Source organism: Epinephelus fuscoguttatus, linkage group LG2 (assembly GCF_011397635.1).
Source record: "Epinephelus fuscoguttatus linkage group LG2, E.fuscoguttatus.final_Chr_v1".
In the NCBI taxonomy this organism is placed as follows: Eukaryota; Metazoa; Chordata; class Actinopteri; order Perciformes; family Serranidae; genus Epinephelus; species Epinephelus fuscoguttatus.
Window position 1 is genome coordinate 18,608,581 of NC_064753.1, and position 14,070 is coordinate 18,622,650.

At 42.8% G+C, this 14,070-nt stretch overlaps 1 protein-coding gene across 1 annotated transcript in view; it reads right to left on the reverse strand.

Annotated features, from left to right (window-relative positions):
- LOC125882539 (RNA polymerase II elongation factor ELL2-like) overlaps positions 1 to 13,315 on the reverse strand; it is a 31,461-nt gene extending 18,146 nt beyond the window's left edge. Inside the window, exons 1-2 of the mRNA XM_049566291.1 lie at positions 13,141 to 13,315; positions 12,547 to 12,594 (exon numbers count right to left, since the gene is read on the reverse strand). Coding sequence (XP_049422248.1) covers positions 12,547 to 12,594; positions 13,141 to 13,278 — 186 coding nt within the window. The 5' untranslated portion in view covers positions 13,279 to 13,315. The remainder of the gene's footprint in view (positions 1 to 12,546; positions 12,595 to 13,140) is intronic.
- Between the last annotated feature and the right edge of the window lie 755 nt (positions 13,316 to 14,070).

The window sequence follows — 14,070 nt, forward strand, 5'->3', positions numbered from 1 at the left end:
GGAAAACACTAACAGCAAACCACTACTTGCATATTTTGTTTTTAATCGCATCTTCAATGCAGACTCGCATGTGTAAATACCATGAGTAACACACACACTCACACTCACACACACACACACATAAAGGATCTAGAGTGAGACTTTGTGCCGCTCTGTAACTTTAAATAAATCTCCTTGGGTAAACAGTGTTTTTAAGAGTCCGCTCCACTGAGGCGTCCATGAGATCTCCTGGCAGACTCAGTGGAGCGCATCAGAGCCAAGGCTGCAACCTCCAGGGCAGACAAACGCACACACGAACACACACGCAGACATGTAATAACAGATGAGGAGAAATGAGGATCAGAATCTTCCCTGATTTGACCACTGAAAAAGATGTAATTGCACGTTTGTAAAAGCAGAATTCTGAAATACTTCCTTACAACTTGACTGGTATTTTCATTTAGCTCATGTGAAATTTGCAGCACCGCACTACAGAGGCACTACAGGAGCTTTTGGGGGGCACAGAAGGGAGAAATGGATACAGTGAGAGACAAGTCGTGAGCTACAGTAAATATAGTAAGTGAAATCTCAGAGTGAAAGGTCCCCCTGCAGAGGAGATCCACACTGTCATCACAAGTATTCTTCACTGCCTTCCAACTGTGGCGGCGAGGTCAGCAGTTTCCCAGCAATCACATTCTTCATGCTGCAGGCAGCTGTGCCATCTTTTTCAGGGTGGGGAGCAGCTTTAAGTGTTAGGATCATGAGGGATTTCCACTACTTTCTCCACGTGTATCCCTCTGGTCTCCTCGTTTTTCAAAAAACACTCAGTTTCTGCTCTGGTTTTCCCACCTGTGCATGTGATACTGACTTCCACAGAATCTACAGGGGCTGGGCCGCATGATCTAAAATTGACTTTAGGGCTCAACAATAAGGACTGCCCCATTGCCCAGGGCAAGTAAAATGCCACGAAGGGCTGGTAAATCTTGCCACTCAATTGCCTGATCTGGCAAGTGGTATAAAAGAATGAAATACATCATTTTTACCCGCGGCTAATGAGGGAAGTAGCTAAGGAGTGAGCCATCTTGCTTCCTCCTCATGTCTGTTTAGAGTTGCACGTGCACAGTACCAATTGGACACTCGGGAGAAAATGGCGGCTGGTAGAGACAAAGTATATGAGCTGAAGTGCAAGCGAGCATTTCAATTATTCTAGAAACAAGAGTTTAGCTGGGTGCCATTCAAGAATATGGGCAGAACTCCAACCAATTGCCCATTTTGACGCAAGTTTGAGAGCAAGGCAGATAAAATGGAGTCATTTTTCATGACAATTTCTATAATTTGTGTTGTTATTTGATAACCAATAATAAATAAAACAATCATCTCATTATTATGAAATGTTCTCCTGGGAAACCTTTGATCCTGGCATTCATTTGACTGCTACTTGAAACACTCCACCCAACCATGTTTGAGCATCTGTAGGAAGTGCTGGTACCCCACCTCATAACCGTCAGGTCTCAAAGGATCTGCCGCCAACAACCCAGTGCCAGACACCACAGGACACCCCCAGAAGTCCTGTGTCCTTGCTTTGATATGTCAGAGCCAAGTTCGACCCAAGGAAGCTCCACCGTAGATCTGGGGTACCAGCCTGTCGCAGGAATGCTCGATTCAGATTGGGGTCTGGGGAATCTGGAGGCCAGGTCGATGCCTTGAGCTCTTTGTCACGTTCCTCAGGCCATTGCTAAACAGTTTTTACAGTGTGGTGTGGTGCAATGTCCTGCTGGGGGTGTCACTGCAACAGTGTTTGTGTGGGTGATGCGTGTCGAGTGGCATCCACATAACTAACAGGACCAAAGGGTTCCCAGCAGAACAATGTGCTGTAACGAGAAGATCTATGCTGTTCAATAATGTTTTGGCTGATTTGTGTATATATGGAATTAACAGAGGTGAATGAAAAGAAATTTTAAACTTGTTTTTGGTGTTTTGATGGGAATGATCCTGGTCTTGACTCAATCTCATCCCCTCAAAGTCTTGGTCTTAATACACTGAAGTCTTGGTCATGACTTGGTCTCACTTCTGGTGGTCTTGACTACAACACTGGCTCATACTGTATCTCTACCAGTGTATCAGTGTCCTGGTGTTAAGACCAACCCTACAGGAAACAATTCTCATCTTGGGCCATTAAAGTAATTACGGTGTATTTTTATGGGAAAATTATATGAGTCCTGATTTAACTGACATTTTTTTTCAAATTATAATTTGCATGAGTCAAGCTGCATTTTCGGTCAGAGCTGGCAGGTCTACACACTTTAATGATAACAAAACTGGGTATTTGCCAGTAATCCAGATTTCACAATGTTTTCTACAGGTTTGTTTTTATGTGTGTGCACGCTGAATATCTACACCAACTGGCAATTAAGATTTTTTACAAATCTGGGTAGGCCAGATTTGCATGATTAATGATGAATTCGATTCCATGTTTAACTTGCAAATCAACAAGTAAACAGGCGGTCACTTTAACGTACACTGAACATGGCAATATGAGGCCAACATTTTAAAAGGTTGTGAACTGAACTATAAATTTAGTGCATACACTGTGCAGCCCACATTCAGCCAGGCAGCCCACTGCTTCTGTGCTGTCACATCAGATGTGTTGACGCAGATGTGTTGATGCAAGGTTGCAACAAAGCAACACAGACGTTGGCTGTTCTCTTATCAGCCTGATGCACATGTCTATACACGCACGCTTTCACCACAGGAATTTATACAAACTATATAAGACTGACCTCTGATAGCACTGAATGACACAGACCAGCTTTCTTCTAGCAAGTTTCACATAACTTATCTTTCAATGTGCCTGGTTTGGGAGTAATATCTACCCATGGGTATCTCTTCAATGATAAACACTTAAATCCTGTGAGCTAACACTGGGTGTCTCATTGTTTGTAGGAGACAGCGGTCAGAAAACATGTTGTGATCACACTGGAGAGCTCAGCAGAGGGATTATTTCTCACCATGAGACAGTTTTGGTAACATTTTTACAAGATGATAAAAGTACTTAATGACCACTTAGACATACCCATTAACTAAATAGCAATAAAGTGTAAAGCCGTGTTATTTCAACAGCCAGTGTGGTGATACAAATAAAGATGGTAATATATACAAACAAATGTCTCAGTGTAACTCCCTGCTCATCTTCATCAGTCCAAGCCATCTTACACCAACAAACCTGTTTAAGTTATCTCCCTCTGATTGGGAAACTTGAAAAACTTGTGAAAACAGAGAAACAGCGGGTAGTCAGAACTTTATAAAACCAAGAGTTTTAGCTCTGTGCAAACTGAGGTTTGAGATAATCGAATCCTTATAAGCGCTAAAATTGATTTTAAAATAATGAATTTGTGCATGCCAAAGATGCAGCATGTGAATAGCCCCTTACAGATGATTTTTGCAGTTCAGTGTCACTACTCTAATCAATGTTTTCAGCAGCAGCAGCAGGCAGTTGTTTTCATCTAAAATGTTTTACACACCCACTGTATGCTCAACAGCACACAGATACAGCTTGTGAACATAGTGGAGTATTTGCTAGACAGATGGTGGAGACCAAAAACAAAGCTGAAAAGGAGAGGGAATACTCACATGCATAGGACGAACTTTAGTCTGACTCCATGTAAATGCTAATATTGCTTGATGTATACTGTTTGACAAAAGTGTTCCATTCTATATGTCAGCTGTTTACAGTTTGTTGCACTGTCCCAAGGTAGCTAAACATTTTTTATTGTAGGTTTACTATCAAACGTCAAACCATTGCTCACTCCAACTTGTTTTAAGTGATTTTAAATTGAATGTCTCTAGGTTTTAGACTGCTGGTCATACAAGCGATTTGAAGAGGTCAAATTGAAAGCACCTTTATCCTGCCTAAAAAGATCTTAATCATTAGTTGCAGCTCTCATCTCCATTGCAGAAAGAACACAGCATCTCATGAAGAGAAGCAGGGCTGAAGTCCATTTGACTGTTCTACTGAGAAAGTACAATTTCCTAAATGAAAAAAGTTCACCTGGCAAATGGTGCTCACATGGCTTACTTGAAACATATCAGACAGATGGTGGAGAGCCTTGTTACTTGTTTTGAATTCCACTTCCAGTGAAATCCAACTTTCAGTTTAGGTGTGATTAGCATTTCCTGGGAGGTATTAATGGGACAGCAGAAAGGTTAAGTAGGGCTGAGTAATCTGGGCACTTGCCATTTCACAGGAACATAGTTTGGGAGCCAATCAGTAAAATGTAAGAAATTCAACAAAGTTTTTTTTTTTTAGCAGCATCAGTTTCTGTCAGAGCTTGGGAGCCTGTGAGTTCACACATCCCTGTTTGAGGATGCCTGGAGGAGCTGCAGATGTAAAGCACTTCGAGGTTAAAATTAAATGTTTGAAATCATTTTTGAACTGAAAGTTTGTGCTTATTAGGGCAAAATCCATTTTCTTGATGTAAAGCCTGTGCCACTCTGTGAGATCATCCTTTAATCTTCCTCCACAGTAACAATAATTAATAATTTATGGACTCCTGTTTTCATTGGATTGTACCATCACAGGATTCCAGCTGTTGCAAATGCCCAGTCATGCATCGCACCCAGGAGCACTGGCTGGCATTAATCTAGCGGTGGTTGCTTGGATGACCTCCACGGGCAGACTTTAAGACCCCTGCTGTGCAAACTACAACGAGCACTCTTGTTCCCAGCCGCTGGGGGCCGCACCAAGGCCTGGTGCATTCTCCCGAGAGGCACACATGGCAATTCAAACACAGAGAGGCGCTCTTACAAAAGGACTTGGCACTTAAAGAATTCAACTGACCATGAATAATGAAATATTTATTGTCTTCCTTTCAAGTAAAATATTCAGGGAATCCGTAGGTTGCTTCTGATCTTTGCAATTCTTGAATGGAGCAAAAAGAAAACTGGAGCAACAAAACAAGCATAAATAAAGTTACCATGATGGTTAATAGCAAAGGCACTTGCTAGCATGGGTCCATGCTCAGGAAATGCATATAAAAATTGCCCTACACTTGGGAATGACTTACGACCTCAGTAATGCTCAGTGACCCAAAAGACAAAGAGGCCAACCTAGAGAAGCCTGAATCTGACAAGTGTTTCAACATACAATACATTCTTTTAACCCAAACCATGGCCCCTGGTGCCTGCTAACGTCACATATTCACCCCCAGACAGGCCAGTCTTATCCCTGAACCTGCCTCTGTCACTCCTCACTTTCCCCATTCTCATTCTAATTGATGCAGCTAGGACAGTCTCGTCCTGGTTGGTCTGTCTTTTCAATATTTCTTCCTTTGCCTTCGTCAACAGAAAATATTGAGCCTTTCCCATTTTTGTTCTGTGCCATCAATCTCTCTCAAAGGCGTTACTCTTGGCGTATGCCTGTGTGTCCATCTGTTTTCTCCGTCTGCGAGCTTCACAACTTTTTGCTTTAATACAGCTGTTTACTTATTTCTGTGTGTCTGACAGACGTCTTTAAAGTTTTGGAATTTCCATCAACATCAGCCTGAAGAGCAAAGGAAAATTATTTGAAGGCTTATTGTAAACAAAGATGTTGGTGGTGCACATAAAAAATTAAAGCACACAGATGCAATTAAATTTCACCATTTCAAATGCTGATGCGACCAAACTAGCAGGAGAGAGATGTCAATTAATAAAACAGTCCTGTGAGGAGGTCTGTTCAGCCACCATCCACAGTCCACAGAGGAAAATGGAAACAAAACAAAATCACACTGCCATAACAAACAGGCTGCTATTTTCTGAACTTCTATATCTCTCTAAACTAGCTGACATTTTTGGTCATAATCTTGCAATATTAACAATTTTATATAAATGGGAACAAATGTGAAGAAATTTAAACTTTTCATCCCACCAGCAGCTTATGTAAGACAGCATAGCAGCAGCAGTTTAAGGTTTGGTGAGTCGTAACCTGCAGCTCTTAACGAGACCTCTGTACAAAAACCAGAAATACTAGTATGCACTGATATCTGTGACTGTGTGTTTACACTTAATTCTGCAACTGTGGGTGTGTGTCTGTGGTGTGGTGAATGCATTTGTATTTGTCTCCTTTAACTGATCATGTCAAGACTTGAATTTCAAAAAGACTTCTGTGGCTTTCATGACACTACGGATGTACCCAACACAATAATGGAATCAGTTTGAAGATAAAAACAAAAGGGGCCCTATTATGTTTTTCCAAATGTCACAATGTCGGATGTTTATATAAAATAAGGCTAAAGTTTCAAATAATTAGGGTACACATATGCAGAAGTAATCCCTCTGGGTGACACCTTCAGGCTTCAGATTGTTCAGAATACTTTGTTTCCAACTTTTTTCTCACTTTGGCTACAAAGTAGACAGATTTCTATACATGGTCATCTGCTCCAGGCAAACTACTGCAAGTGTTTACATGACGTAACCTACGCTGCTACGTGTAGCCACATGCTAACACCAGGGAAACATGTAATCTTGGCTGCTGATGTTTATTTTTTTCTCGATTCCAGATCATATTCCTACAGGAGCATCGCCGCTTGCAAAGGTTTTGGATTAGAAGCTTTTACTGGTGATTTTTCACAGTAGAAAGTGTCGCTATACTCTAATACAGTCATTCCCTCGCTTCAAGTACACTGCTACATGTAGCTGCATGCTAAAGTCAGGGAAACAGGTAGTCTTGCTTGCCGATGTGTTTTTTTTTCTGATTTTGGATCATACTGCTATTGGAACACGTCTGGTTGCAAAGATTTTGGTTTAGAAGCTGCTGAGGTTTGTTACAGTCATCTCCGCAGCTGCAATGATGGTGCAGAGATGCTGAGAGCAGCATGTGTGAAGAGAAGTGGATATAGTGTTGGAGGTGGGGTCCTGTTCATTTATGGCTCCGTGTGCCACTGAGCACAGAGAGCCAAAAAAGTTTTACTTCCGAGTATAAAGCTCCGTTCTTCCACATGATGGGGTCAGTAGAGTAAGTGCACTACAGACATCTGCCCAGTGGCTAACATCTGGTTTAGCTCTCTGCTAACTTGAATGCGGATAATATTATTTAAATGTTCAGCTCTTCTAGGCTCTCTAAATGTTATCTGACCAAATGGATCACATCCCTGTCATTTCGCAGATGTTGCAATACTCAAACAAATCCACTGATTACAGTCGTCTCTTTCATAATATAAGTCTAAGGGAAAAAGTCTTTTTGGTCCCAATGTCATGTGACAGGCCTGTAAATTGTAATTCCACTGTTTGGCTACTATGTCAAATTGGCTTCAAAGCCCCGCACCATTCCTGGGGGCTTGGAGAGCTCAGATTAAATTGGCAATTGTTAACTGGGTTTTTTTTACTTCAATTTTGAAAACCTTTTGAAAACTGGGGTTTTGCCTTAATATGGTTTAAATCTAATTAGTATTTTCAATGTACATACACTATCACGTCATAATCAACAGAAGTCTGTACAATTACTTTTGGAAAAAAAAAACCCTCCTCATATTATATTTTTTAACTCTTCACATATTTTGGTTCACTGTTTCTTTTCTGGTTCTTTTTTAATTATCATTTCTCATTTTAATATTAACGTTTTATGACACACACAAGCCTGTTGAGATAACCTATGACTTTTTAGTGGTTGAGGACTATTCCATTGACCTGCATCAGATTTGAAATTTCCACTTGACAAATACAGGAAACCATACTGCCATTTCTGAAAAACCATCAGCAGCTAAAATTTTGACACAAGTCAAGACTGTCACTATGTGTGGCGACATTATCTTAATGAGCCACAGTTCACTCTCGGCTGTCATAAATGTCTCCACACGTTGAAGACGCAGGACGGGAGAGGCTCATTTTCCTGGCTTTATCAAACTATAAAGTCGATTGAACAAAAACTGTGAGAGACTGCTGTCGGTGCGCAGGGCTTATGTTTCCTGCTAGCTTTTGGTTGAATGTGGGGTCTGGGTGTAGATCTCATGCAGGCTATTGTTTCCACATCCTCTGCAGCCTGAGTAATGGCCTTCTGAAAACAGGCCGTCTTTTGTTCTGGCCTCCTCGGCTCCAGAGTGGGATGCCATGGCACTGCTTCCCCTTTCTGGTTGATAGGAGGAGAGGGAGGAGGTGCAGGAGGAGGAGGAGACGGAGGAGGGAGTGAAACCTGTCGCCACCACCGCTGTCTGTTATCAGCAGGAGGCAAGTCACTCTGGGCCCTGGTGCTAATGCAAACTGTGTGTGTGTGTGTGTGTGTGTGTGTGTGTGTGTGTGTGCATGTGTGTGTCTGTGTTAATCCAGCGTGAGCAAAGAGAGGCTCAGCTCCAGCTCCTCTCACCAGGGTGTAATCAGCATTACTGCCACTCATAAGGCTGAGGAGGGAGAAAGGCCAAAGTCTAGCTATCAGCCAAACATCTCCGCCACGGGCTTAGAGACACAAAAAGACAGACACAAACACACATACACACACATACACACGCTTAGCCAGCCAGCCACCCTCATCCTCACTAAACACTACGTCTCATCATCTCATCACAAACAAAAGAGACGAATTGTTCCCAGGGCCACAAGTTGACACATGCCATTTAAGAAGAGTCCCCTCCACAATGGAGGGCAGAGATACAAAACACAATGTGTGTCTGTGTCTCTGGCCGAGTGGAGGAACAAGGGACGGGGGGCAGCAGAGAAGGACATACAAAGAGACAAACTAGGGATTTTGCATGTTTTCGTGTGTGTTTACGATCCCAAAGTCAATCAGTCAATGCTTGAAGCTCCGCAGTGTCGTCTCTCTAGCTGAGCTCCACATGCTGGCACTGAGTGATTAATGTGGCCGCCTTGAGTGGGAGACAGTGCATGTAATCAAGCCCAAGCCTGTAATCGCCTTCCATTCCTTTTCATTTGCAATTTCACAGAGGGACAGAGCTGCTGCCAGAACTGCAAGCTCCAGTATTTGGGGGAGAGGAGGTTGGGCATGAAGGAGGAGCAGGGAGGATATTAAGGGTGCTGTGGCGCAAGCATCCCCCGAGGTCTCTCCCTCCAATGCCAAGAACGATACGTCTCTGGCAGGTGCCTGAGGGCCAAACTGTCAACTTTAACAAATTGTGGGTCACTGTGTCTGACAAAAGCCCCTCCTTCTCCTCTCCGAAGCTAGGTGGGATCTTCCACAGAATGCTTCCACACATTGCAGAGCCATACCATGACACACGTGTGTGGGGAGGAAAGAAACAAGTGCCCTTTTATGCCTCATTAGCTCACGGTGTGGATTTTCACATGAGGGAATGAGACGGGACACGTTCCTCAGCGAGCCAAGATGTGCTCCATATCTCCAAGCTTCTTAATCGGACAGAGAGTGCATTTTTCTGGAGCCGCTGCCTCTGGATCTCAGAGGGCTGCTTGTCTTCATCTTGCGCACACACACACACACACACACACACACACACACACACACACACACACACACACACACACACACGCTCGCTAAATAAATATGTAATCCGAGTCCATGCACAAGATTTTCATTCTTGGCTTTTTAGACAAAGTAGCAAGCTATAACCACCAGTGTTTAAAACACCATAATCCCTCAACAATTTCTCCCTTCATAGGCACACAGTGATTAACGTGATCTATGAGAAAACAACACACACTTATAACAAGTGGCATGTACAATACACTGAAGAAAGTGAAAGCTTGTTTGCAACGTGAAAGTAAATTCTTAAATTGTTAATTGCCCTACATTTCATCCATGGGTTAAGTACTTTTTTAGTTTAAAGTTTCAAGATGATTTATGTATGACTTCAGAGTGCATTTTTACATTGATTTACATTGTAGTTATATATAATTAGACAGTTTTTTATACCTATGTCTTGAATAATTCAGCCTCTGCTGCAATCAAAGAGACATCAGTGTTTCCCGTGTTAAAAACCTAAAGATGTCAAAAGTCTGGACAGCAAACTTTGGTCACAGGTAAGTAACTTAATGTTTATGATGAAGGATGTTTGCAGTGTTCTCCATTTGAGTCTCTACTGCATTAGATCCACAGCAGTGAAGTTTCTATCGTGTTGGGCACAAACAAACCCTGAAGGCAGGCCACAACACATCAGGACTGACTGTACTCTATTCAATTTGGGTGATCCAAAGAGGGTGACAACACACAGCCTGCATTCCCCTATTCATTGTTATTCAAATCAGAGGAGACAACACACAATCAGAGGGGGACTCTGGGGATCTCAGCACAGGCAGCGTAAACACACACACACACACACACAGATGAAAAATCCTACACAGATACTCATGGAAAAGCAAGTGCCAAAAATTCCCTCTCTCTTTCATACACACAGGCAAACCAAAAAACAACAACACACACACACACACACACACACACACACACACACACACACACACACCACACACAGAGGGTCCTCAGGGGATCCACTCTGGTCTGGTCGAGCAAAAGACTGCTGCACAATGAGCAGAGGGGGCAGGACAGGAAAAAGGGAGGTGGGAAATGAATAAATCATGCCTTTAGGCCACACAGGGCACAGCATAAACACACACATGTTAAAAAAAACAGCCACACCCGCATCATAGCAAACATATGCAAGTATTTAATACATTAAGATGCGTGCATACATGAACAGCATGCAATCCACACACACACACACACCACTGCGACATACAAAGTGTGCTCTCTCTTTCGTAACACACACACACACACACACACACACAGAAAAAGTGGGTCTCCAACCTGGGAATGGGACAGGAAAATTAGCAGGGCAGAGAGTTCATGTCATCTGCCTCGCTATTACTGCAGCAAAAGTGTGCCAAAGCTACACACGTACAAAAACACACATTCATGAGCGTCTGAGTCAGGCAGACGGGGAAAGCTTCTGCAAACTGAAGTCATGATGCCTCACGCTGTAATCAGGAGCATTATAGCTCCTGTAATTACCTCTAAACATTCATTTGGCTAATAACTTTGGCTCTCGGTGCCACATACAGGGAGCGGTGTGAAATTCCCTGCGATCCCTCAGTTATGACACTGACAGCAGCGGTGCAAAGATGAACTGTTATGGTGCAAAACCTCAGATAACAGGCCAAGGCCTCGCTTTGGTCTCCAAACATGTTTTGAGACAGTATTTAATATGGCACTGTGCTATATTTGACTAGTATGAATCCTTGTTGAGAAAATACAACCGTATCATCAGTGTGATCAGTTTAATGGCTTTTCTTTCATTCTAACAGGTGGCATTTACTTTGCATGGGGTGCAGGACAAAGCAAGTGTGTCCATTTAAAACACTTTGTTTTACAGGTATGTTAGTTTCTCCGATAAAAATGGACTGAATTCAGTCATACAGCCAAGTTTTATGGCTGACGACTTCTTAGCACACACTCAGTCCCACAGTTTAGTGTGTGAGCTGTGAAGCTGTGGATTAGATTTGCAGCTTTTCTTCTAATTTAACGCCACACATATTCCTGTCAAAGCCTCGTGCCTTAGCAGTTGGGATCTACAGAGCCAGAAAAAAGCTGACCGACTCTAACCTCCAACACTTGACCCTGAGCAGAGACCTGCCTCTTGGGGCAGACAGCCCTGAGGTATCCTGTCAGTCTGTGCAAGAGCCACTTTGGAGATTTGACAGAAACTACCTGAATTCATTAGAAAGCCCCACCCACCACATAAAAGTAACAATGGGCAGGAAGTAAAAATTAATTTGACTTCAACCCCTCAAGGAAAGAAAAAAGATTTCTGTTACAACAACCTTTCAGTTAAAACTAACTGTTAAGATCTACCTCAGTGCCGACTAAGAAGGAGCAACACACGCTCCAACACCGAGCACAGTCTTACAGGTTTAATCCAGTCTGTTAACCTCACAAGCCTCCGTACTCAGCCCTCTACTGCTCAGCTCATCTTGTCATGACAGGAAGGGGGCTGCAACTCTTTCCAAGCAGCCTGTGCAATTAGAATCAACTGCGAAGTATTCCCCAAGGACACAGCTGCTCCTAACTTTAGTCAAAACACACATAGTTCAGGCTGCATACTGCAGATTATGGTTCTGTTTCAAGAACACAAGAGTATTACTGATTCACGAGTGTCTACGTGTATCACACACACTGAATACACATTCACATATATGAAGTAATAACATATATTTTCCCAAAGGCTGACTCTGACAGTGTGTGTGCAAACTTCTCCCTCCCTCCCGTCCTTTTTCCCAGCGCCGCTTGCTGACCTAACAAAGCCTCTCCACAGTCACCAGCCTGACCCAGTAACCTGCATGCCTCCTATCTGTTGGAAACGTCCAACTATAAGCTCCCATCTGGGTGCTCCCACTGCTGCAGTATGGTGGGACGTGCGAGTCGTGTGACAAACAAAAGCTCCTTTGAGGTGGCAGAATTTAAGATGTGATGTTGCATACATTCTTGTCTCTTATAAGTCACAGTGATATGTTGCTTTACTGACAAAATCAGCTGAGCTAAGCTGGTTTATGCATGCAGACATCACTTGGAAGTTTTATCTGCTTGATTTTATTTATAACAGGATAAAACACTTATAAACACAGTTAAAAACTTACCCCTTGGTTTCCCTTGAAACAAATGGAGGGTTCACTTGGTAAAGATCCCTGAAGTGAGAGAGAGACTACTGTTACATAGTTGAACATATTCAGAAAAGTCTAGTCCAGTAAACAAACTGATGTTGTAATGTGTTTACATGTAAACTAAAGTTACACAATCAATAATGCCTGCGTGCTGTTAATGGTCTCCTCAGCAGCTAATTAGGAACCTCGGCTACTTGTCAATTAGATAAGTTGGCAGACTGCGGGCTGTGTGTGCTTCACTTTGAAGCACAGGGAAGGTTTCCCAGCAAACAGCTGACGGGCTCGTCTTTCCCGACAACCACTGGGCTCAGTCCTGCCTGTGCGTGCGACTCTGCGATGGAGCCAAGTGATTCAGAGGTGACTGGACACTGGTTTGTGCCACTCATTTATTTTCTTTTAATTATACTACAAAGACACGTTATTTTAAGAATAAAATACGACAGAAAAAAAGTAATTTAACAACACGGGACAGTGAAACAATTTAGAAAACACAACAGCCCAGCCTACAACTTTAAAAAAAAGTGACTCCATCCGCACGCGCACACACACAAACACACGAGGAAAAGGTACCTTGAGGTTCTGGTAAGCCTCCAGAGCTCTGATAGCCGTGTCCGTGAGCTTGACATGGTACAGGGTCCTGTTGGGGCTGTTTTTGTTATTTTTTCCACAGGAGAGCCCGTAGTGGTGCTCCTGCCTGAGCGAAGCCATCGCTGGCTTTTCTCTCTGCCCTGCAATTAAAGCTGCTTTCCTCTGTCGGCTCAACACTCTCCCTGAAACGTCACGGTGTGGGCGGAGAGCTGAGCTGCAAGGCTCTGTGTCTACACTGTATGTACTCTTTTTAATATTATAGCACATAAAATATCTGGAGAATTCATTCTTACTATATTAAAATGATTTGTTTATGAGATTTTCATATTTGGTCCCAGACAAAATCAAAATCAAGTCAAAAGACAAATCACCTGTAGGATTTCTGTAAAGCAGGGGTAGGCAACCTGCAGCTCTAAAGCCACATGTGACTCTTTAGACCCTCCTCAGTGGCTCCCTGTGGCTTTGACATAAAATTATATGGAAAGGAATAACGGATATTTTTTAACATTCAGATTTTCCTTTGTCATTGTTGTAGGCTTAAAGTGTTGCATTCTACAAGTGCAAAAATGTGTACTATACATCAAATTAAACAATGTTTTAACATTTCATCAGTTGCTGATGTTTTGAGCACCTTACCAAGAACAAGCCGGGTGGCGCAGTGGTTGTTCTGCATCAACATTTCATCAACTAGAATGTGCGTCATATGTCTACAACCTGGTGCCTTTCTCTCGAAGTTTTGCTGAACTTCAGTAGCGGTGGCCTGGAGTCTTCTTAGCGAGGCTAGTTATAGATTTCAGATCCAAAAAGGAAAAGTTTTGGAGAAGAATAGAGGATTTAATTAACCTGGAAATCCAGATGCCCCACCCCTAGCAAACTCAAATTTGCACTGCACGGGGATCTGGCCCTGACAAG